This window comes from Anopheles nili, chromosome X (genome assembly GCF_943737925.1).
Source record: "Anopheles nili chromosome X, idAnoNiliSN_F5_01, whole genome shotgun sequence".
NCBI lineage: Eukaryota > Metazoa > Arthropoda > Insecta > Diptera > Culicidae > Anopheles > Anopheles nili.
In genome coordinates this window covers 9,145,440-9,171,047 of record NC_071293.1, presented here as the reverse complement: position 1 = coordinate 9,171,047, position 25,608 = coordinate 9,145,440, and the positions used below count along the sequence as shown (strand labels likewise).

At 48.2% G+C, this 25,608-nt stretch overlaps 1 protein-coding gene across 1 annotated transcript; it reads left to right on the top strand.

Moving 5' to 3' along the window:
* Positions 1-34: 34 nt before the first annotated feature.
* Positions 35-24,087, top strand: LOC128729148 (eye-specific diacylglycerol kinase). Its single transcript, XM_053822800.1, has 15 exons — positions 35-124; positions 213-1,982; positions 8,986-9,044; positions 14,598-14,727; positions 15,891-16,094; positions 19,629-19,758; positions 19,824-20,127; positions 20,200-20,374; positions 20,445-20,655; positions 20,741-20,933; positions 21,014-21,307; positions 21,386-21,609; positions 21,694-21,969; positions 22,073-22,202; positions 23,548-24,087. The coding sequence occupies exons 1-15, from the start codon at positions 35-37 to the stop codon at positions 23,597-23,599; spliced, it is 4,242 nt and encodes a 1,413-aa protein (XP_053678775.1). The 3' UTR covers positions 23,600-24,087.
* Positions 24,088-25,608: the final 1,521 nt, after the last annotated feature.

Below are 25,608 nucleotides of genomic sequence, written 5' to 3'. Positions count from 1 at the left end.
AGCAGTTCGCTACAGCAGCACCCCCGACTACACCATGCACCGTTTGCGCAACACCTTCACTAGATCCCGGACGCCCACGGGAGCGGAGATGAAAACCCAAAGCAGTCTCGAGGTACCGAAGCAGGTAGGTTCTTAGGTTCTCAGGTGACCGGGATCTCGCAGAGGTACAGGAGACTCAACGCGCTTCTTCCGTTTTCCGCCTCCCGCGACAGGTACGCTCAGCATCGTTCGACGAAATACAACTAGAGGCGCAACGCTCGTTTCCGCAGCGGTCGATGTCGACGACGGCGGCAGCAACTGAGCGCTCGCCAACGCCTGGTACCGGTACCGCAGGTGTTGGGAATCTGCTGCTGCAGGTGCCCCAGACCACGCCCGGCCAGCGGTCGCGCAGCTTCGACCTGGCAGGTTCGGCCTCGGACGAGGGCAGCGCGGTGGCGGCGGCTTTCCTCGACGTGCCGAAGCGCTTCCAGCGACGCAAGTCCAGCTCGAAAACGCCGCCACCGTGCATCCACTGCCTGTACCTGGAGGAGTACCGGCGGCTGTTTGGTGTGGAGCAGCGCCTGTACTACGACAGCGAGGAGTACCAGGCGTACCTTGACTACACCTCGAGCTCTTCGGGCAGCGACGGTGACGGCGACGACGGTGGAGCGGGTGGCGCGAAGGGGGGTTGCGGTGGGCTTGGTGCAGGTGTTGGTGATGGCAGGGGCGGCAACGAGGTTACGCAACGAGGCAACGACAATGGCGACAACGACGTCGACGACAACGCATACTACTACGACGATGACGATGACGAGGATGATGAGGACGAGGACGATGAGGATGCGGACGGTGACGACGATCGGGACGAACGAGACGCAGTACTTGACGTAGTCGAGGCGGATATCGACGAACCTGACGAAGACACGCTTAACCGGAAGCAGCGCCAGCAGCAGGCAACGCTTGGACTTGACGCACCGGCCTACGATTACTCTACGTTGTTTCAGCGAGTGTCACCACGCCGCCGGTTGCGAGTAGACTGTGGTTCTGCTACGCTGCTAACATCGCCACCTGTAGCCTCGCCGTGTCTCATCACACTAACACTCTCACCGACGCAACCAGACGACGAGCGTTCTGACGATCCAGGTGGTTGTGTGTTCGGAGGTGACGATCCGTCACTCGGTGTGCGATATGGTGAGATCGCACTAATGCTGCCTGACAGAGCGACTGAATGTACGTCGACGTCGACGTCGACATCGACGGCGACATCGACGGTCGAAATGGCCGCCTCCGATCAGGCGGCTGAATCGGATGAACCACCACCACCGCCAAGTCGCACACGGCGACGTTCCATCTCACGTCAGGAAGCCATTATTGTCGAACCAACGGGCAGTTCGCTGGAGAACGTTTCCGGTGGCGCTGACAGCCGCCCAACAACACCGCCAACCGCCAGCCCCCCACTCACCTGCCAGCCGCCCTGGCCGCAGCGTGACCGAGCCGCTTCGCTAGGTCCACTCGGATCGTCGTCGACGTCATCTCCACCACCGCTCCCGCCGTACCCGTGCCATCAGCCGCCGGCACCGCCCGTGCCACCTCGGCCCCGCCAGCTCGCGGCGGCCGGTGCACCGCTGGCGTCGCCGCCTCCGGTACCCAGCACGGGACAGCCGCCGGCGGCGGATTTCGTGCGTGACATCTATCTGCAGGTGCCGGACCTCAAGCGAGACCGGGCCGCCTCTGTCGACTCCTGCTTCGCCAAGGTGCCCGGTGCTAAGACGGAGGAGTTACAGCCGCCGCCGGCCGGTACCCTTCACCTGCTGGCCGTACCCACGAGCGCAGGCGGCGGCGGCGGCGGCGCAGTTCGATCACGGTCGGTTGATATTGTGCTGCCGACGGAGGAGCAGGCTCGCTATAAGGCGCTGGCACTCGCAGGTCCTTCTGGTACCGGTACAGCTGCCACCGGGACCGTACCTGCTTCCGGTGCGACTGGCGGCCATCTTGCGGCGGCTGTTCGATGGTAAAACAAGTGCTTCTACGCCCACAGCAGAGCACACGATTTGGTTTGCTTTTTCCTTCGTATTTCTTTCTTTCTTTGCTTCTTTTCGGCCCCTAGGGGGGCTTCTGGAATTTTGCCTGCACGTTTTCATCCTGTTTTGTTTAACGAACCTGTTGTTGTTTGCGTTCTGCGTTGCGTTCACTTTAAATAACAGAAACCCTCGGGTTTTCCTCGAGCTTCTCGGTTGAGCTCCCCTGTGGCGTCGTTTCCCTTTTTTTTCAGGAATCCACCACCTCCATTTCCCTGATATCCCTTACATCTAAAGCCTTTTCGGAACGTTCCCGGTAGGCACCCGAAGAGGCGAGATAACGGATGAAAACCACATCTCGGACCTCCTTCGGATACAAATAACCGCGTGAAATGAGCACTCTTCGTGGAAGCCTATTAACAAACGCCTGGTTCTCCAACAGGCGCCATTTACTCACTGCCATTCATCCATCTATTCTTCTTAATTTCAGGCATCCACCAGGCACCAGCCACGGTGTTAGACCACCCGGTTTGGTTTGTGCGTCATAAATTTCAATATTTGTAGCCTCCTAACCTCCAATTCCAATTCCACCTTCTGAGAGCACGGTGCAATCGGTCGTTCGATTCTAAGGCCCTTTTTGTGGACTTGAATCACACCGGTACGGAATCCGTGGCTCTATTTAGCCTTCCATACACCGCCACACCGTGCTGTGGTGTGTGTGTGTTTTTTTTTTATTTTCCAGCGATCTTAAAATCGAAAAAAAAACCAAAGAAAAAGCAATAATCGTGATTCAACCGCAATAAGGCAATGAAACATGACAGCTTTATATGAAATATTCACGTTGTTTTCGTTACTTTACCTTGCGCATGTTTGTGCTTCCTTTTTTGGATAGCGATTAATTCTAATGTGTGTGTTTTTTTTCCCTCTTTCTCTCTTTTATTTCTTCCGCTTCTCTCGGCTGCCCGCGCTCCCATCTAGGTAAGTGTACAATGACGTGACGGTTTGGCTGTGCGTGTGGGAATCCGATCGCGTGTCCTCTCACCCCTCAAGAACTGTAAGTAGCACTGCCCAGACCAGACCAGGTATGTGCGAGTACGTCCGATCGACCCCCGGGGGCAGAGCATGTTCGACAACACCGACTGCTGCTCTGCGTCATCCTGAGGTTAGAATGCAATTGACGTACCATGACGCATGACGCCCGGGCTGACGGATAAACTTTCGGGTTTTCTCGCTTGCCAAACTTGATGCGGTGTGCGGTGTATGAGTGTGGCGAACGGGCGAATGGCGGCGAGACACAAAATGGCCGCCGTGCACAATGGTGCCGCTCCACGTGGCGAACGTCCGAGAAACCGAAACTCTGCGTGTTGGTAACGAAATTCGTTTTCTTTGCGTTTTGTGTTTCGAGTCCGGCATGGATCCGGTGATATTATATTTGAGGCTCGTGGGCTCAATACCGCTCGATTGAATATTGATGAGAAACCAAGCGCCCGGGAATCCTTTTCTCGATACGTCAGAACACCGGTTGTGGCGTACGATGGTGGGAATTAAAATGCGTCCTCTAGAAGCACCCGGTTCCGGAAATTTATCCCAATCAATCGAATGCTGCTGGTGGCGCAAAAGCCTGAGCGATATGTCGCACCGTGGCGCTAAGCAGCACGTTGCATAATTGTCAGCACTCTCGACCAGATCAATCGTGTCGTTCTTGGAAGTTTGCTCGCTCGTGAAGGTGAGCCGTCGAGAGGGTGCTTCAAAGCAAGACAATCCAAGAAAGCGATGCCCTGCCATGTGCTGGGACAGGTTGCGAGTGAGTGCCGGCTTTTGCTTTTTTTCCCCCTCAGCCTGGTAATGTTGTTCTGCTGTCTTTGATGGCCTCCTGTTGGTTGTTCGTTGGTACAATCTTAGCGTGGACATTTCAACGCCCCGTAAGGTGACAAACCACCGAAGAAGCCATCCATTACGAGGCTCGTGAGCGTGTTTCGTATTTATTTTTTTGCTCAAATTCATTTCTATATACATATTTCGAAATACCTACACAGCTTCCCGCTCGCACGCTGGCGTGATTTGGTCGTTTACTTTACACCGTGTCCATTGATTTCTGGGACCCTTCGGCAGGGAAAGCGTCACGCGTCACGGGTGCCACCCGCGCATTGCGAATAGGGGCCGGGGAAAATAAGCGAAAAGTAAGACGAAAAATGTGAAGAGACACACATTCATCCAGCAATCACGTCGATGGGCAAACATTTGCTTTTAATTTGCGAAGCAAGGTACCTAGCGCTGGGCCAGGGTGGGCAGGCCGCTGGATGGCATTCGAATACGTGCTGCCGTTTTCACGCAGAGCCCATTTTCCCGGGACGATGGAAAAACGTGAGCGTCCGGAGGCTTTACGAGGTGTGTAGGTGTAGGTGAAGTCTGTTTTTTCTTGTGTGAAACGAGCAAGTATATCTAGAGATAACTTCATTGTGGATCATAAATCGATGTCCTTATTTTGGTCTTTAAATGTCTGAGGTGAAAGAATGCCTAATTAGATTTTGTATGTCGCTAGCTTTTTTTTTTCAATGATCCCGACTTTTCCAGTAGAAATTTTGGCTTATTGGCACAAACTGTCAATTTCGAAAGCCTTAAATCTATGAATGTAAACAACGAAGAACTATTTGCTAATTAGGATCTAGCGAGGATCAATGAGGACTAGTTTTTCTTAATGTGTGTACTAACTGAAGAGAATTATTTTTTCCATTTAAACTCTCCCGACCACGTTTCATAATGTCGGCAAGCCGTTGAGTTTCTCTTCAATTATATTTTTCTCATCTGTACGATTTCACATTTTGAGTTTACATCTGTTCGAGTCCATATTCCTTGCCTCCGCCGACCGATCGGTATAATGGTTTGCGTTCCATTTCCGCTAGCACACCACCGTATGCAACGGACTGGTAATGAATGCCCTCGACGTGGGTCAGCAAAACTTCACGCCAGAGAGAGAGAGAGAGAGAGAGAGAGAGAGGGACATTCGGACATCATTGATTGCGCTGATGACAGCTCCCGGGGAATGATGGACATTTGATCGGCATGCCTTACGGCTGTTCTGGAACTGCAATCGTTTGGATACTGTAGATGTTCCAGCGATGTGCTTTGGACTCGATGTACGTACATTACGCTTTCGGCTCGACGAGACTCAATATAGCTGGTTGCTCAATATCCGGGAATTTGTGCAAATCGTCTAACTGGTATTGTTCAAGCGAGAGTGGATTGAAAATGACATTGCGGCTGGATTCCACGATCATAAAGGAGAAATTAGCTATACTTTAATTGTTTAATACTTGATTGTTTTAATCTACTGAATGTTCTAATAGTTTACACTTTGTTTATCCAAGAATCAATTTAAAAAAATAATTTTCTACGTGATATTTGACCGTCGTCTTATATTTTAAATACCTTGTCCTAGGGACGATTCGTGTTCTGTTGTCCTAAGAACTGACACTCCAATTTAGAACTGACGAACACTGACTCGAAAACAATTTTGAGAGGTGAAACTCACAGTGAGGGATTGGTATTGGGAAAATAACCGAAAAAGGGTTGCATGTATGCAATTGAAAGCAGACAAAACTAAAGTTCCAGGCGTGTAACGCTTACGAATTGTGGAGCGCAGAGAATGTTTTATGGGCAGTGCTATTCTGACCAAAACGTTGTCATCGAGATGACATCAGAAGTCGGGATGTTTTTTGAAGGTCGTGGGAAGGAAAATAGAAGACAAAAAGAAAATTGAACAACTCAAAGCGAGCACAAAGATCATAGGTGACGAGGAACACAACGACGTTGATCTTAGAGTGCTATCATTCTTCAGATACGTGTCAACGAAGTAGCTGCTAACGGTTGGGAAAACACATGAAAAGTTCACCGTCTACGGAAAAAAAAGCACACAATCTCCGAGGGAGCTCGTCCTTGAACTGTTGTAATTCACGACATAATCCGCCAAAAGCCAAAACAATTTGAAAACCAATCGCGCTAAAGCGATTACAGGCAAGACACGTCTACACGATGGAAACGTCAATTACCGGTGATAATTTTGATTTATACTGCTGCCGTAAGCAGGCAAATAAGCGAAAACGGGGTTTCGTGAAACCGAAGTTTTCCTCGGCTGCGAAAGAGTTAGTTCATCAGGCGGTACTGACATTCATTGGAGTTAGTGGTTGTTTCTTTCTTAGCATTTTTATTTCCCTCAAAAATACCGGAACGGCTCATATTGATCCCGACCCGGGATAAGGTTTCAGTAGGGTCCAAAGAAAGTCCCCTTTTCCCTAGCGTGTTCCTCCAGACCGCTTCCACGCGCGATATGAACGATGGAACGTCACTCTCGAGCGTACCCTCCCGACCGAACAGTGGAGGTGAAAATGTACTATAATCCGTTTTCCCAACCCACCACCAGAGGGCGTGGGGAGGGGGAGAAATTTGTAAGAGCACCCACCACACACCCCCCTGCTGTTGCCCCTTGCTGCCCCCTCATTCTCGTCTCGCCGCTTGATCTTTTATATCTTTCGATTAGATTCTCTGGTCATTCTGCGCTCGGGGTTGGCAAAACTTTTCCTTTTCCCAGCAGCCGGTTTCGCGCCGGTACGGGAGCGAGTTTTCCCGGCGTTCTTCTCCCCCTTAACCACCCCCCCCGGCCCTGCCTGCCTTCCCTCCACTAAGTCATACTTTTGTGGTTTGTCTCGTCCACGACCGTGCCCGGAATTTCACCGGACGCCGCTAAGACAGTTGGTGGCTGATGTTCGGCCATTGGTGGCCGTTGTTTTCGGCTGCGGAGATCGTGAGGGGAAAAGACAAAAAAAAGTCAACCCAGAATAACCGACACTTGGCGGCATTTGTGGAATGTTTTTGCGCCCCGAGCCGGGGCGAAACACAGCGCGCCTTCCTTCAAGGCAGGATCTTACATGTGCGGCTGCACGTGGGCGGATGAGTGTCGAAAGTAATTGCCAGGCTCCGGCCAGCCGTCGAACAAAGAACCGAACACCAATGCTGGTCGCTTTTGGGACCGCCCGCGTGGTGAAGCGAGCGGGCAAAGTTTTGCGACGAGCGAAGGGAAACAATCTAAAAACCGTTACCGAAGCTGACGGATCGTCCCGCGGTCGCCATGACACGGCCCGTCCGGGTTGGCCATTTGAATTGAGGCGGATCGGTGGGTGGGTGATGATCGAAGAAGAAAGCGGCCCCGGTGAGTGCGAGAGAGCAATTAAAACTATAACCGAAGCGAGGCGGCACGCCAACGCCCTCGCGTTTTTGTTAGCCCCTTTTTGGGGGTAAGGATGAAGACCCAGCCGCACGCCTTCTGCTGCGACGGCGTGATTAAATAATCTAACAATTTCCGCTCGCTGGGGGGGGGCAAAAATGATGTTTACCTTCGGAACGGCACGTAGTGCGTTGGCCCACCGGAAGGCGGAAGCAGGCAATAAATTAATGAACTGCTTCACGGATGTTGTGTAATTTATTGACATCCGACTTTGCGATCGGTGGCGTTGCGTTCGAAAGGCAGTTAGAGCGTCCGATGGCTCGTTTTGTAGTTTTCCCTCATCGCTGTAGCGATGTAGCGTTGGGCTGACGATGAGCGCTTTTTTTTTAACGTTTAGAGGATCGTAAAAAGACGCGCTCTGGTACGAACAAAATGTCCTCTCGAAATGTTCCGATTTAAACCCGTAAAGCCATCACACCGTGCTTCCAGCCCAGTGATCTTCACTGCTCTCGAAGGACCTCTTTAAGGTGTATTTAATTGCTATCAGCTTCAGAGAAACGAATGCAAACCTTCTCCCGTAGCCACGGATGCGTTGGATGTTAAACACGATCTCATCTGCTCCACAACTCTCATACGAGACGCTGCTACCATGCCGTGCCAGCACGCCCATTGCAACATTGTCGGTGGTGAAATTCCGCTAAACATTTGACAGCAGTACATCCGTCGAACTGTCATTGCGTGCGGAACTCTCGACGCTGTCTCGACGCTCGATTCGGCACCGCTTCGCGTGTTGCGTGCCGAGCTGTCTTAGCTCGGTCCGGTTCGGGATGCGAAACGTCATAAACGAATCTAATTATGGTGACCGTCATAATATTGGTTTTAACGGTGAACGGGCTAACCGGGCCAGGTGAGCGTGTCGCGTCTCCGAAGCCAGCAGAAACATTCTCATTTCGCCTCCCGTTACGGCACGGAATGTTGCCAAACTCATTTTACATTAATTTTCCCCTCTCTGCCTTTTTTTTGTGACTCGTTTGGTTGCCACACGGCACTTTGCGTTGGCCAGGATTCGCTTTCATTGCGACCGGGACGGACCATGGGATGCCATGCAGAACGTGCAGAAAATGGGTTCCGTTTTTGGGGTTGGCGCCTTGTCATTAACAATTCATCAGCTTGAATTAAAAATGTCCCCATCTCGGAGGGTATTTTCTTTTTTTTTTTGAGCGCCCGCGTCATCCCACCGACGGTGCTGGTTCGTGTCCGCGACAGCCAGAAGCACTGTTTCTCGCTTTCCGTCCAGAACCAAGCGCTCACACCGTTAAGCCAAACCGAAATGTCGCCGAAATGATAAAATTCAAGCGCCAAAAGTGGTAAAACCATCCCATGGCGTCGGCTCTGTACACACGCACCCACACACGCGCTTTTTACGCAGACACACGCGAACGAGCGCGTTCCATCGCTGTAACCCCGGACGGAATGGAAACTGGAATCTGCTAGTTTCGCTTTAATTAGCGAGCACTCCTATTACTTAGAGTTTGCCGCCTGCCGGGGGATGGTTTTCGGACCGGAATGATAGGGGTTTGTGGGGCGTTTGAGGGCGGAAAGATATGCTGGGAGCAGCGCGGAGACGGTGGCTCCGAAGTTCAAGAGCTCGTGATGAAGCGAAGTTGGTATGCAGAGACGCTGAAGAGGGCTCGTATTCTTAATTGCGTTCGGTCCAGCAACTGGCGGCGTGCGGACCACGTGCTTTGGCTGGGTGCTCCTGGGAAGCGCGGAATACACACGTACACGCGCCGCATAAATATAATATATAGTATATGCTTGTGGGTGTAAACACCCATTTTCATTTGCAATCTTGCTCCGCACGAGAATGCACGAACCTGAGCAAGATGGAGGAGCAAAGTGAGAAAGAGAACGTTGGAAAAGCGAGCTCCGGGCGCAGATTTAATGAAAAAAATGAAAATGAAAGTGAATGAAAAAGAAAGAGAGAGAGAGAGAGAGAGGGAGAGAGAACTGTAATGAGAGAAATGGGACTAGGATGCTTCCTTGTTCGCAGGACACGAGCCCATCGGTGCGGAAACCCGGATAGAGTGAACCCTTCGAGGGAAAACGCTACCGAAGGCACCGCCCTAGGCAATGAGCGTATAGTGACTATGCAGGAGACGAGCAAGAAGTTCGCGATGGGGTTGGAAAGCAGAAATAAGAAACAGCAAAATGTCGTTTGTTCGAGCAACCAGCACCCCTCCACCTTGCTGACCTGATGCTCCAGCAGGCGGGAAGCAGGAGAGGTCAAGTGTGCAGCAGACGCGTTAAGGACGCAAGCTAAAGTGAAAGGAGCCTGTCGTAAGGTCTCCGCTAATCATGAAACATTCTCACGTACTAGGATTACCGGTGAAGACGCGGAACCTTTTGTCGGATGGCCTTAAGAGGAGAAGGGTTGCTCCTGGTAGAAGGTGGAAGGTTAGAAGGCGGAAAAGAACGACCGGAAACGGAAGCAACGTTTTCGTGTGTACAGCCCTCTCTCGTTACGCGTTATACTTCGTTCGTTGTGCTGCTTCGCTGAAGTGTTTGCTGCTTAAAAATAAGACACTTTTCCGGGTTTACTTAGCATGATTTTTTCAGCTTCTGGGACACCAGCGTTTGCTCTAACTCTGGCTTATATGGCGGGTCTAGTCTTGATGTGTTGCTGGTTAAGGTGAAGCTGTAACACTGGTTTTTGTGTGCGAATGCCGAAAACAAGCTGACAAAATGTTTGAAAACGATTGTACATCAATTTGTTACAGTTAGCTGCACGCTGAATTATCCGATAGTCATCGTAGCATCAGGTAGTTAACACCTCGGAGCTGAATAGTTACCAAGTAGGTACTGGCAATCGTTTTTAAGGTGTTCGTGTATTTTAACAGAACGGTGTTTTTTTTAATGGAAGAAAAAGAATGATAACTCAGCCATTAGAAGGAAAAGAAAAGATGTTTGAACGGAAACTATATTCAAATTAATGAAAAATTAAAATTTAATTTAAATTTGACAGCTTACTTTGATGTACCTGATGCCCTGATGCCAATTGAACACTTTCAGCAACAGCTCAGAGCTATGTAGTCTATCTATTTTTGAATAGCTGTGCGAGATGAATAGCTGATGAGTTTATAAATCTGAGTGGATTTGAGCTTCATTATCACAACTGTGAATTGTATTTCACATAAATGTCTTGAGCCACACCGCGTCCAAGTAGAGCTGACAGCATTCGTCTATTCTACACGCAACGGGTTCCATCTCTTTGCAAACACATCATTCACATCTGCGCCCCTGATCAAATACGTCAACTTAACCGATCAGTACAGATCGCGACCGATATATTACCAAGCACGAGACGAACACGATTGTGTGCTGCTCGCCGTACATCTGTGCCAGTGTGAATGGTCGTGAGTTCTCGATCGAGCATCTGCGCCCGTTGTGTGGTTTAGTGTCGCATCGCGTCTGTCAAACACAGCACGCACTCGGTCGTTGTCCGGAGCAAATCCCCATTCTGGTTCGTTCACGCGTTCGTTAAGAGTGCCGTCTGTGTTCCCCTATTTGTTTTCTGCCACGTCCCTGTATGCAGGCCGTTCCCCTTCATCTGCATTGTCAGAAAACGTCACTGAGCAAGGGTCGTGTGAACAACCTGCGTCTACTCAACGTGCGGATGTGTGTTGTGTTGTTTTAAGTCGGGTTTGAGTGGGTGACATTTTGCTCCATATTGGAACGGAAAATGAACGAGCGAGTTTCAATGGAAGTTAATATTAACTCATTTGCATTTGCTACCTGTAAAACGAGCTCTAAATCAGATCGTCGCATCTACGCTGCGTCACTTCACTGTACCTTCTGTTAGTTATTGTCGCAGGAATGTCTGTTTATTGCATTGCATCTGGTGCAAATTCACCTTGCTATAGTGCTCCGTGATGGTTTGGAGCCGCCGTAACCGCAAGAATTCATAAGCAAAAGATAAAAAAGAATGCTTTGAGTCATCAATGGCTCTGACTCATCTACATCTGGTAGATCCAAATCGTGTATAGAAATCTTTCCTGCACCAATACCACGCTACTAACGCTTTAAGTAGCGCTAATGCTCTACTTTACCCCAGATGACCACTCGGAGAGGTGCAACCGGAAACGCTGAGTGCGTATTTTGAAATGAATCTATTCAGATGTTGAGTGCAAATTCATCCGGTGCTATTTTCAGGCAAAATAAGCGGTTTGTTGTGTCACTTTTATAGACAACCCGTGCGACTTCGCGGCACGGCAAATGAATAAGCGAATCGCAGATAAGATAAGCAGCACGTATTCGTGCCGCGTGAGTAGGGAGTTTGTTTATCCTCCGGCCGGTGAGTTGGCCCTGGGAGAAGATAGCTATCCTGCCACTTCCGGTACCTCCAAACTATTGTCACAAAACATGTTCCATTCAAGCGCACCTCGACCGCGAGTAGTCACGCGGAGTCTTGTGCTGAAGTCGGTACTCGTGCGGGTTATCAGCAGGATAAGCTCTATCAACCAGTAAGGTGTTACGAACGCCGCGTGTGATGTGGGAAGGTTGAATTTTGGGAGGCCGGAATTTGTTGCAGCACGAAAAAGATTAAACCTTGCTTGAAAGGTGTGCTCTTAAAAGTTTTAACACACGCGCAACACTCCATAGGAAGCAACATTTTGCACATCCATCTTGCTTGCGTTAAGGGCAAGAACTGCGGCATAATGGATGACATTTTTTAGATAGCTTTTTAGTTTTTTCAAACATAAACCCTTGATGCCTTAGTGCAATCATAAAGCATGATGCGTGGCATCGATCGATCCGTGCATAAGGAGAAGTGTTAAATACTGGTCCTCATTTACTTGTTCACCGGCCTGTAATCCATCTGTCGATAATGTTTTCTCTCAGCCAAATGCTAGACGTTCGCGGTTTAGCAGTCCCACAAGTTCAGTGTATTGATACAGTTCCAGTATCTCTTTTCGCCACTATTACATATTAGCGTCGAGCCAATAGCAAGCTAAGCCGATAGCTTTTTTTATCGGCGTTTGAAGGTTACTAGTGTTGTGGCGTGATTGTTCCTGGGCGTGTGAAAAATATTCCTCTGTGATTGTAGAATTATATATTGTAATTATATATTGAGTATAATTTGGACTGTGATCTATCAAAACTCAAAACCTAACAACTGACAGGAACTGCAAATGGGTTATTTAGTTATTTATGGACTTTAGTTTAATGTAGCTTAAAATTCTTCAAATAAGGACCAAAACAACGTTTGGTGAATAATAGTTGGAGTATAAAAACAAACAAAAAATAAAAGATATTTTGGAATGCCAGAATACACCACACGTAAGCTGAAACAGATAAAACTGCACGCTCGTTTGAAAATTGTATGTGAAATGTTTAATTTCACATTTAAATTCTACCTCCTGTGAGAAGCAATCCAATGTGATCCTTTACCTTTTGTGTATGACTCCTTCCCACAACGCCCCATGAACTACACAATCACTGTTCAAAATCACGCCCGGCAACGCGACCACACACGCTGGCCGCCGGTAATGAATCGAAGCTGTCAATGATTAGCCCCACTGACCGGTAACGGTGTCGAGCTGGTACGAGATTTCTTTCACAGCAAAAAATATGCTACTAATGCAACTAGCGGTTGTGGTAAAGCTCGTTTTGATGGAACCATGATACCTTAATTGATTCTACAATGTAACACCAATCAGCGTTGATTAAATTTATCACGTAATGGAAGGTAATGGATCAAAATGGGCAATCGAGATTTTTTAGTTGTTGCAAAATATCAACATCGAAACACGCGTGATGTGTGGGTTTTACCACCTTGAGCATGAATCAATGCGCCCGGCCACTGAATAAGCTTTCCCATATGAGGGTTGTGAGTCCCACAGGAAATGCACTCGTGAAATTTAATCCTGCTGACGTGTGAAGCAATCAATGTGCATTTACAAGCTCCGTGATTGAGTGGATCTTATTTGCATTGAGTGCACTTTCGTTGCTGTACGATTTCAGAGCGCTTCCAATATTTATCAGTTCGTTTATTGTGAGTTTTGCCTGTGGTTTCAAATTACGTACCGAACCACCATCGAGCAGTGTGCGTGGGATTTGTGATGTGTAAAGACAAAGATAGTACACCTGGTGCGTAAAAACACACCTTAAAAGATGCTTCGGTAATGGAGCTACCTTACTAGTTGGAGGAGGAATTACTACACGCGCGTGATCCGTGCCATTGTTGAGCTTCAACGAATGACTCCTCCTAACCATGGTTCTCCAATCAACTGCATCTCTGCTGTGCGTGGCATGTGTCCTACAAGCTCGTCCTCCCTGGCGGACACCTTCACGGCGTCATCTCCGACGTTGGTTTCATCGGACTGGTGCTCGACTCGCTCAAATGTCCTGCTGCAGAGGGTGTAGCTGGACGTCTGGGCAGGTGAGACCACCTCGGAGAAAGTATCCGATAGCCGTGTATGGTCGCAGCTCCAGCTATCCGTGCCGTCGTAGCTCTGTTGGAACTGTGGATGGCTGGCGTGTGCGAAAGATCTCAGCCAGTGGTCGATATACGCCACGTATCTCTTCGGCTTTCGTGAGCAGTAGTTCATGGCCCGGGCGGAGACGAGCAATCCGGTACAGAAACCGGAAGCAGGGAACCAAAACGTGGCGAAGGTATACTGGGAAGCTGGCGGTGGGTATGAATATCCTTCGTTTAGATTTCTCTAGGTGTCAAATTAAAGAGTTCTTTGCTCTCGTTTACATCAGTTAGTACTTCGGGCAACCGTTAAATTAATGTTATTCTACTCGCTACAAAAAGATAATATTTGAACGCGATGTGACGAATTATTGAGAGAAATTCGAACATGACGTCTTCGATTCCCCAAGTTAAAGCGCATTATCTCTACACCCTCATGATTTAGCTGGTTTTTTTGTGATTGGGTAGTTCGGCTGTTTCAAATACACTCATCCCGGATTTGTTTCAAATTTGTGTCTGATTTACTCCACGGTTTCCAGCTATCATCATCTAATTATGGGTTGTTGGCATCATCTGTCACGTTTATTAGTCGCAAGTCAACATCACTACCCCAACGGTTGGATGCTGGTACTTTGTCACATTATGAAAATGAATTCGCGTTCGATGTCCTATCGCCGAGGTTCAAAGAGGGGTGAGAAGGATAGCAGGAGCTGAACAAAAAATCCAATGACATGACATCAACAGCCAGCTGGGTTATCACGTTCCGATTATACCGATATATGACGTCCTTCTATCGATAGGACTAGTTTCACGCAAAAGCCATCAGATGATGTAATTATGTTTTTTTTTTCTCACCCTTCTCTCACACTTTTCCACTCTTACGCTCTCCCTTTCACCACAGTGGCGATCCACACGGGCGCCAGATACGATGCACTCCAGACTGGAGCGAAAATGCGGTCTCTGGCGATCATCTATGGGTGCCGACGTCGGTGTCCGGTGATTGTTGCTACGTCGGTGACAACGACTGCACGGTAAGTACTCAAAGACATTAAGTTATTTTAGCTCTAAGTTTGTTTTATTATGTTTAAAAATGTCTCGATTGATATGAAATTCAGTTCTTTTTCAATTTTTTATGATTATCTCCTCTCCAAAGCCGCTTATTATTGAAAGATGCTTTTCATTTTGTTGAAAATATCCGATGAACTATTTTTTCACGATTCGCAATTGACTAAATGGGCCGCAACAATGTTGCACAAGAGACTGTCGATGGTACATATTTGATTTTATGATTTCATTTTTTAATAAATCCATCAGCCAGATGGCTTTATTTTAAAAATACTATTAATATTCGCTGGCCATTTTACGGCTATTAGCTAACTACTGGAGAATGACAACGAAATGGAGCTGTGAACAATCGTAGCCTTGTGCTCTGCATTGTTGCGTGGCTTTTATCTTAATTAATCGAATGCAACACGAGCTAAAGCGGCAGCTGCGTATTTCAATACAAAAAATTGCATGCTAAAGCAAATCACAAACGTTGTCTGGATGAAAGTAAAACAAACGCTCAGAGCGATGATGCCAGCAAGCGTCCGTAGTGCTTTTTAATCCCCAGACAGCGGGAATCCTGTTGCCGGTCCAGCTTGGTTACGGTAGGGGTTTCCAGTTTCCAGGACGATTAGATGTCGCGTTTGTGCGCGATTTGAACGCCACCTAATCGGAAACGCATCGCGCCAGAAGCAAGTGCAATATTTGCAAATTGAAAGGTTTTTTTTCTTATTATTCCCCGATGGTAGTTTTCGTTTTATTATCCTGAACGTTTGAAGGACACCCGTCTACTATAGTATGCTTTTTTTTTCCTCCAAACATCGTCTCGTTCATGTCTGCTTCGCTGGCGTTTCCAGTTTTTTATGGCCTTTTACGAATTCGCGGTGCCGCGAGCAGGCCTCAAATCGCCGCGTTGTTTGAGCATTTTCATCACAAAATCCTCACCATGCGAACATGTCGCACTTTCGACGAACGAGAACTCGTGTACCTTTTCCACATCCGAGCGGAATTTTCTTTTGCCCCCGGTTTGGCCCATTTTTCCGGAAGTGACTTTGTGCCCAGATTTCGTCCCATCATCTCGTCAGCAATCAAATTAATGTTTCACGTATGCTTTTCTCTCTCTCTCTCTCGCTCTCCCATTCCACAGCAGAGGCACGGGCCGCGGATGAAGTGTTCGGCGTGTAAGATCGTGTCCCACGCTAGCTGCATCTCGGTCGTGATGGAACGCAGCCAGCTGCAGTGTAAACCAACCTTCCGTGATGTGGGCGTGCGGCAGTACCGTGAGCAGACGAAAACCACTCACCACTGGGTACATCGACGCAGCGAGAAGGGCAAATGCAAGCAGTGTGGCAAGGTAAGGCTCAAGGGCACGAACAGGCTCAATAAAGGGCTGACGGGATTGTGTTTTTTTTGCATCTCGCTTCATACGCGAGCGGAATCAACGATGCAATAAACTTTTTGGGTGACCACACCCGGCAACTCGTAAATGTGTGCGTCAGCTAACCGTCCATCGGTGCACATTGCTGAAGGGTTCGCCCTTCGCTGTGGGCTCGCTCGAACGAAAGAGGCCGCATTCGTGGACGCACAATTATTCTGGCTAATTCTGGACCGCAAATGCTTCGAGTGGAGAGGCTACGAAGATTTAAAACTCTAACCCACAATTGGATCTCTAACCCACAGTGGAATTGGATTTTTCCACCAAGAGCCCAGGTGATGGTGAAAATCCGTTTCCATCACACACACACTCACCAAATCCCCAACTAGAAACCAATCAAGCAACGCAGAAGCTTGGAATTTTATTATGTTTTAGCAAAATTGCACTCGTCACCCTACCACGGGCATCCTTTCGGCAGTGTCGTGCGATTAATTCAGCAAACACACACGCAGACGCACACGCACGCACACCGACCGAGGTGTAGCCCTTCCCGGAAGCTCCGGTTCAGATCCGGAGATAAGTCCCTTTATGAACAATTTTGTCAGCTTCCGGAGCGTCGGAGTCCGGAGGTGTGTCGTAATCCGATCCCCGGGTTCCGGTGGAGTTTTCCCAGAGCTTTAAGGGCTTGCATCTCCCACTCCAGCATCCTTTTTCGCCCACCCAGTGCCCTTTCTGGGTTCCGCGAGACGGAATAGACATGCAGATAATTAGTTTTGCCACTGTTTTCAGTTTTCTTTGCGTGTGCCATTTTTTTCCTTGCCTCATCGTTTGCTCGCTTTCCATTTTGCTTCTCCTCATTTTCTCCTTCTGTTTCGTCATGCTTTTCATCTCGCGCTCCCAGCGGCGAATAAGAGCTCGCGTTCGTTTTTTTTTAACCCGCAGGGTGAGGAAATTGCATTTCGTTTAGCACTTTAGACGCCCGGCCCTTGCGGCGTACATGGTGACGATTTTGGTGGGGTCGGTTTTGGAGCTGTTGGTTCTATTTCTTTTCCCTCGGTGGCTCGCTTCCGGTGGGTATAATGAGCTGATGGCTCGCTTTCCTTGGAGCACGTGGAATTACTTAACACAGGGGTGGATTTCCTCGATTTTGGCACACCCTTACATATTCCGTCGCGAGCCAGTTTAGTAACCGAATTATCTCAATAGACTCACTTTACCTCATAATGCGTCCGTAATTCATAATACGGCTCGAAACTAACTTTGGCGAGCTTCGTCGGGTTGTTCGCGGGATAAAAGACGATTTGAGAAGTTGGGTAGGAAAAACAAAAAAAAAACCAATTCATTTTACATCTGCTCGCAAACTTTTCGAAAAGGTCTGCGAATTTTCCACAGCTTTTGCTGTTATTCGAGGAATTTGGGCGTATTTTGTTTTTGTCTTTTTGAGGATAAAAACATCCTTTCCCGGAAACGCTTGGATTGTGCAGTTTGCCAAACGGCTCGCGCGGGTAATAAAATCTTTAATTCAAATCCCACTACCAATCCGCTCGCTTGACAGATGGGTCAGGACGGTTTGGACGCGTTTGGAAAAGCGAATCTGCTGATTGAAAGTTTTCCCTTCGCCAGCGTACACGTTTTCCCAAGCACGAGCGTGATATCGCACCGAAGCGAATGTCGCCATTGATTACCGATGCTAAAATAAGCTCCACCGAAATGCTCACCGAAAGGCGAGAACAACTCCGCCCGCTGGTGTCGTCGCGTCAGGACGAAAAAGGGCACACTTGCTCGCTTTTTCGAGCACCAGCAGCCGGGAGTAAGTTTCCCGCAGATTGCATCTTATCATATGGCGGGCACGTGCACGATGCACCAGCCGTGGGCGAGAACCTGACGGTGAACTTTGCGGCGTGTCCTGAACGAAAGTGATGCATCGGAACTATTTCTGTTATTTTATAACCCTTCCGGAAGAATGTGCAGTTTCGATGGCATTCGCGGGGCTAACGAAATGGCAGCACTTGTGATGTCGTCGACGAACGATGAGTTCTTGGTTGTGGACCTCGTGTTTTTGAATTCGCAAGCGATGAAGCTGGCAGCTGTTCGATCGATGAAACAAGCTTCTAACGCGGCCCATACATAATGTAAACGAATCATGCATTTGCTGTGGTATTGTCATGCTCGTGCTGCGAATAGGTATGACCGAAAAGATCCGTAAGTTTACATGCGTTCTAGCGCTTCTAAAGAGCCTTTTATCCGGCTTTGTTTATTTGCACAGCTGCTGTCAGAATACCTGTCGCAGTAACACTTTTTCTTTAGTTGTGTTTGCCTTTTCTCTCTCAGTTTTTGAGGAAGCAGCTTTCAGTCTTCGTCTAAAACATCAACCTTTTTTCTACTTTAAGCTTATTGTCTTCAACGTTGTTATCTCTCTACAAATCCTAAAAATAATCTACATCACTAAATATGCTCAGCTAAACGTTGTTCCACGATCCGGCAAGTGTTGAGTCTGATTTCCGATCGAGTAATTAGCGTGTCAAGTTTATTAGCTCCGTGTTTAGTCAGTTTTTTTTTGTTCTATTCACTGCTAATGGCGCCAATTAGACCAGTTTCAGTGGAACCGCGTATATATGATGCTGTAAAACAAAACCTGAAGCAATTACTGTTTGCAATCTATTTGCATTAGCATGCTGACGGGCATGAGAAAGGTAATGAGTGAACAGGGCATTCGTTGTATACTTCCAACGCAATCCCGCTAGCTAGCTAGGGGTGGCCGATTGCTAACAGGGTGCCAACAGGGTGGGCTTATTAACCGTCCCGTAAATCACAACAGGATATAACAGTCGGATTGGAATTGAAATGCGATTAAGAGGGCAATTTTTACCCATCCGCTCTGCCGGCTGCGATTGCGGGATATAAACGGGAAAATGTAGAAGAAGAAAATAAAAGGAAAAGAGTCCGCACCCATTACCCGGCTGTTTTCGCATGCACCGGGAAGGACGAGCCGTATAATTGGCGCGCATTAATTAACATTGTTTGTCCTACAGCTGGTGGAGCCTTCGCGAAACTTTACCAGTGCCACTGTCACGGGGCCGCAAAGAGTCTGGTGGTGCTAATGGCTGGGGTGATGCAACTGGTGGGTGTGTTGTCGTTCGGAATGCTTGGTACAATCCAGCCTTAAGGAGGTTGCGAAGATGCCACAAAACCGCTCGGCTTGGGGCAGAATGTGTGGGTGTTTGATGGCACATTTTCTTCGCAATGTCGGAAGAATGCTAATTAGCGCGGCGATGTACATTCGATGCGTTCCGGTTCTGTTGGTGTATCCTTGATAGTGGGATGGGTGGTTCGACTCCGTTAGCGCTTCCAGCTCTCTCTCTCTCTCTCTCTCTCTCTGGTCTCAAGTTTAAGAAAACAGCGCCGTGATCTCAAAGACGTCAGTCATCCAACGGACGTGAGCTGTTTAGAAGTTTTCGTGAATTGTGCAATGCGTGGTTGCAAATGATTTTTTTTCTTCTCTTATTTTTGCAGTCGCTGCAGGCCAAACTGACGTTCAGCTCGAAGGAGATCGTGGCGCTGTCATGCGCCTGGTGTAAGGCGTCCTATCACAACAAGGAAGCATGCTTCAGCCCTGAGCGCATTGGCGAAGAATGCACGCTCGGTAAGTACGCCCGGATCGTACAGCTCATCGGTCATCTAACACTGGTTCGGTGTCTTCACACACAGGTCCGCACCGAAGCATCGTCGTGCCGCCATCTTGGATCGTGAAGTTACCGCGCAAGGGCAACTTCAAGTCATCGCTCCGCAAGACGCCGCAGAAGAAGAAAAAGTCCGGAAAAAAGGTGTCAGTACCTCGGGAACCACGCACGTTCGTCATCAAGCCAATCCCGACGGCTAACATCACGCCGGTGTTGGTGTTCATCAACCCAAAGTCGGGAGGCAACCAGGGGTCGAAGTTGCTGCAGAAGTTCCAGTGGCTGCTCAACCCACGCCAGGTGTTCGATCTGACGCAGGGTGGCCCACGGATGGGGTGAGTTGGTTGGCCTATTCTAAGCCTTTTAGATCCCGCTTCTGATTGAGCTTGATTGACCTAAACTCGCAGGTTGGAGCTGTTCCGGAAGGTGCCACAACTGCGTGTCCTAGCGTGTGGAGGTGATGGCACCGTCGGTTGGGTGTTGTCCGTGCTTGACCAGATTAACTTCGTGCCACCACCGGCCGTCGGTGTGTTACCACTTGGAACCGGCAACGATCTAGCTCGGGCCCTAGGATGGGGTGGTGTAAGTATTTCCAGGACTAAAGTATCTCAAACAGTACTCAAGCACACTCCGGGGCTTCTCTCATCCGCAGGGATACACAGACGAACCGATCGGGAAGATCCTAGCGAACATCGGCAACTCGGATACGGTGCTGCTCGACCGCTGGAACCTGAAGGTGGAACCGAACACCTCCGTACCGGACGCTGACGACGGCAAGGACAATCTGCCGCTGAACGTGGTCAACAACTACTTCTCGCTCGGTGTCGATGCGCACATTGCGCTCGAGTTTCACGAAGCTCGCGGTAGGTGTAGGTGTAGGGCTTTCCCCAGGGCTCGCATATTCCCGCAACTCACTCACTGTTCGCATTCTCGCTCGCTTCCCAACAGAGGCCCATCCGGAGAAGTTCAACTCGCGACTCCGCAACAAGATGTTCTACGGCCAAGCCGGCGGTAAGGATCTGCTAAAGCGCAAGTGGAAGGGTTTGGCCGAGTTCGTGACGCTCGAGTGCGACGGCAAAGACCTGACGCCAAAGCTGAAGGAGCACAAGGTGCACGCGATAGTATTTCTCAACATTCCCAGGTGAGCCGGGCCGTGTGATGCACGAACCGATTTGAACGCTTGTTTCAACTCCCGCTTCTTGGCGTGTCCCGATTCTCTAGCTACGGCGGTGGTACACACCCGTGGAATAAGTCCGGTGGTCAGTTTGAGCCAGCCACCGATGACGGCATGATTGAGGTGGTCGGTTTGACCACGTACCAGCTGCCACTGTTGCAGGCCGGTGGTCATGGCACCTGCATCACCCAGTGTCGCAGCGCACGCATCGTCACGTCCAAGACAATACCGATGCAGGTGGATGGTGAAGCGTGCAAGCTGAAACCGTCCAGCATCGAGCTCACCCTGCTGAACAAGGCTGTGATGCTGGCCAAGAAGAAACCTGGCCGGGCGAACGTACCGTAAGTAGCACTCGCACTCGCACTCACCTTCAATCTACTTCGAGCTCAAAGTAACCTGACGGTTGTTCTTTCCGGTAGGCAAGAGAAGCTGGAATCGCTCAACATCAGCCTGTTGAAGATCATGATGGCGGACTACGAGCAGCACCACTACGACAAGGACCTGCTACGACAATCAGCGGTGATGCTCGGCAACCTCGAGGTGCCCGTTACCGACCTGGAGCAGGTGCGCGTACTCATCAACAAGTACTGCAGTGAGCAACCTGATAGCCCCAAGCTGTCACCAGACTGGTGCTTTATCGACTGTAAGTCCTCCCTGTCGGTGTGTGGATGGTTTTGATCATTTGTTGTTTTCGTTTTATCTTCTTCTCGCTCACCTCTACGGCCAGCCTGCACCGCCGAGCGCTTTTTCCGGGTGGATCGCGCCCAAGAGAACCTGCACTTCATCACCGACATCGCGACCGACTGCGTGTTTGTGCTGGATCAGGAAAGCCCAACGCTCCCGCAAACGCCCGAGGACGACCACCGGCGATTGGGTGCACCGGGACCAACGGTGGGCAGCGTGGAATCGGGCGAAAGTATCCCGCCACCATCACCACAGGCCACTGGCAAGCTGCTTGATCGGTCCCTATCAGGACCGGCCGGGGACATTCCGTCGCGTAAGAGTACGTTTTCCTCTTCCCGCGCAGGGTGCCTAGCGAACCAACACTAACCAACGGGTGATTTTGGTTTATTTTTTGCATGCTTTTCATCCTGCCGCGTTCGCAGGTTCGCAGGGATCGCACGGTAGCTTCCAGGAGGCGGACGGTGCGGCCCAATCGCGGGCCCCCGGTACACCGGTCACGCACGATTCCGTCGGCAATGGGCAGAGCTTGGATCAGATGGTCAACTTCAAAAGGTACGCCGAGCATGTGTTTCTCTCCTCACCGTCAGCATTCCATTGCGTCAGCTTCATCGCATCTGTGGTGTCGATGTCATTCGATCGCATGTGAAACGAATGCCCAAAATATTACATCCAACACAATCGTTCACCGCCACACGTGCATTCTTCCATTGTGCTGTCGTACGGAGGGTGGATGCTAGTAAACCTGGTAGCGCAAACATTGCTAAAAGGGGGCGAGGGAGGATGTGTTTGCATAAATCACACGCATTATGCGGAACGGTCGTGTTCGTAGCATTCGCAGGTCAAGCGGATACCGTGCCGTCGTTATTGTTTCGTTGAACTTTTGGCATTATTCAACCCATTAGTCGAGTGCGTTCAGGGAAGTGCATGTCATTTAATATTTATCACGTTGCATTCAACAATAATTTTGCATTTTATCAGTAACTCATTACCATTTTATGCCATTGTTAATGTTATTCAAATTTTGAAGAACATCCTTGGCGGAAATCACGCTACAAATTAATTTTCATCCAAATGTCAAAGTAATTAATACGAGCTCAGATAACTCAGGAACTCGTATGCTTTATTTCTTGTGAAAATTACGCACTAAATAGAGGTAGACTTTGTTTGCATACCATTAACTGGGCGCCTCCACCGTCACCCACGCTCGCAACTGGGCGCCTCCATTAACCATCATCTGAGGCATACCGGGCGCCTCCATGCAGGTCACCGGATTGCAGTAATGCGAAAGAAATAATCGCGCCTCCGTACTAGCATCCGTTATCCCTGCTCATAACCATTCATCCATGTTTCATACCGGACGTTTTCACCCCATTCCACCCACCAGCAGCGCGGCAAAGGGCGCATCCATCCGTGTGTGTGTGTGTGTCTGTGTATGTTGTGTTTGTGTGCGTCCATCATCCATCGCGCTCATCACTAATTTCTCCGGCTCGGAAAGCGGTGAAAGCCAAGGTGCGGATAATTGGGTTCGCCTGTATTCCACCGGAATCTAATCATGAGTCCGCCATCGCCTTCGAACACATGTTGCCTGCCTGCCTCATCTCGTGTAACTTGTGTGTATATGTGTGCGCTCACGCGCACCTGTATGTGTGTGTGTGTGTGCGTGTTTATGCTTGCCAACCAGCCAGCTAGCTGTTCGATTATGCATCGACCGGCGGCGCACATTAAACCGAACGAATGAAAACTATATTCTATTCCTCTTCTGCCTTCCACCCATCAACCCACCCCCCCCCCCCCCACCACTCACATCATCCCACCCCATTACATTACCACCTTACCCCACCCCCACGCCCCCACACCCTTCTTCTCACACGACAACGGTTATCTTCCGGTCCGGCAGCTTCCACGAGCGCTTGTTCGGGCTCAATGAGGATGCCTTCGGATTCAGGTGACTATATCTGTTAGCTAGCGATGTGTGTCCGTACTGTCCGGTGGCTAGCCGCACCGTGTCGCCGAGACGATCTAGGCTAGATCTAGGCCTCCGATTCCTCGTAGCCGAGCCTTGGGCCCCTCTGACCCGTTGACGGTGCGCTGTGCAATGGTATGTGTTTGCAGTGCTGATCCTCGCTCGGCCTTGAAGGTCACCAGAAACTCGTGACGCTCACGAGCGGCCATCTTGAAATCGAAAAGCTCCTCCCACGTGCCGTAGTTAATGTGCCGCGGGTGCGCTGGCGTTTTTTTGGAATCTTCTCGCGATGGTTTTCGTTCCGCTTTCTGTAACGGTTTTGATTGCTGTAGGGTTACAACTGTATGTTTAAATTGATTTCAAACCAACCGTCGTTTGGTGGTTTTCGCGGGCCATTATTATTTATCTTATTTATGTTGTACTTATTTTTATTTGCTACGCTATGTTTTGTTTATTATGTATGGTTGGCTTCCTTAGAGCAGTGCAAGTATTTTCAAAAACATGATTTCTCACTTAAGACTGTACATGCTAGAAAGACAAGGCTGCACCTTATAAAAAGATTAAGGATATTAAAAACTTTCAATTTCATTTAGAAAATGATTCTGGCAATAAGATAATCTCAGCACATTTATATAGTTTTGCTTTACAAGTTTCGAATCACGATCCATCAGATGGGTTTAAAATATTATTTTACGCTCGAAGCATGTACTAATGAAATAGGTACACATACTCTTACAAATCATTCAATCTCAAACAGTTTCTTGATTTTCTGGTGTATTGATGCACCTTGAGTTTATATTGCACATGATAATAATTAAGAACTGAAAAATGTTAAAAAAAAATAAAAACGAAAAAAAAAACGACAATTAAATGTATAGACAGATTGATAATACATGGTTAACCAAGTTTGATCAGAACGGCTTACGAAACAGTAGGTAATGAACTTGCTCTTTTTTCACGGTAAATGCACAGTTTATAATAAATGTTGAATAATAAATACATAAGTAACTATGATTGGATGACGCAACTATACCTGAATTTTTGTTTTATTTTATGTTTTTAATTTATTATTAACGTTAACAAATTATCTTTGTTTATGGGCATTTTTTATTTTATTTCTATTTATCTGATATATTTTTAGACCACGCTTTAGACAAGAATTCGTTTTTGTTCAATTTTCTTTGTTTCATTATATTATTAACAAACATCATATTTTCAAGGGACAGCTAGTCAATTTTTTTCGGCTGCGAATAACAACTATTTTTTAGAAATGTTTTTTTTAATTACTTCAAATCTTTTGACAAGTTGGATGGATAAATTGTAAATGGGGATTCAGAATTAATGGAGACTTTTTCTAATTTATTTTACACATTACCAGGTGAGCTTTAATCACCCCCGAAAACAACATCAAATGATTTGCAATATGTAGAATTTGATTTAGAAATATAAATTTATCGCTTATAAATTATAATTTCTATAATTTTGTAATTATAACTATTAATTATATTTCTATAATATAGGCTATATTTTTTCATTTTAAGTTTTTGTAAATTTTGAATTATTATATTTACAAAATGTACGAGCTACTCAAAGCAACTATTTAGATCCTTGTATATTTATAGTTGCTCATTTGATACTTTCGGGCCTAGTTTTGTCAACTTTTCGTTTGCTAAAGCTTCTAAAACATAAATCAAATTCTATCGTGTCCAATTTATCCAAAACGCGGCCACTTAACATTTCCCATCGAGGCAATTAGAATTAATAGAACATTGGAAAACTTTTTTAATTATGTCAGGGCATACTATCGGAAGATTCCAAAAAACCGCGGATGACCCTGAAGCTCGCCCGCGTACCTTGAACCAGCAATCGGCAGGAACCTGTATAAAGAATCGCATGTACATTTCAGAAAGCGGCTGCGGACGGCATCACGGAACGGAGACACACGTCGTTACATGGAGGGGAAGAAGCCCCGGAATGCTCGACAATATCCTAAGG

Coding starts and splice junctions, on each gene's coding strand:
- LOC128729148 (XM_053822800.1), top strand. CDS start 35: ATGCACCGTTTGCGCAACACCTTCACTAGATCCCGGACGCCCACGGGA. Junction 19,759..19,823: donor TGGCGAAGAATGCACGCTCG/GTAAGTACGCCC, acceptor CTTCACACACAG/GTCCGCACCGAAGCATCGTC. Junction 20,934..21,013: donor GTATTTCTCAACATTCCCAG/GTGAGCCGGGCC, acceptor CCGATTCTCTAG/CTACGGCGGTGGTACACACC.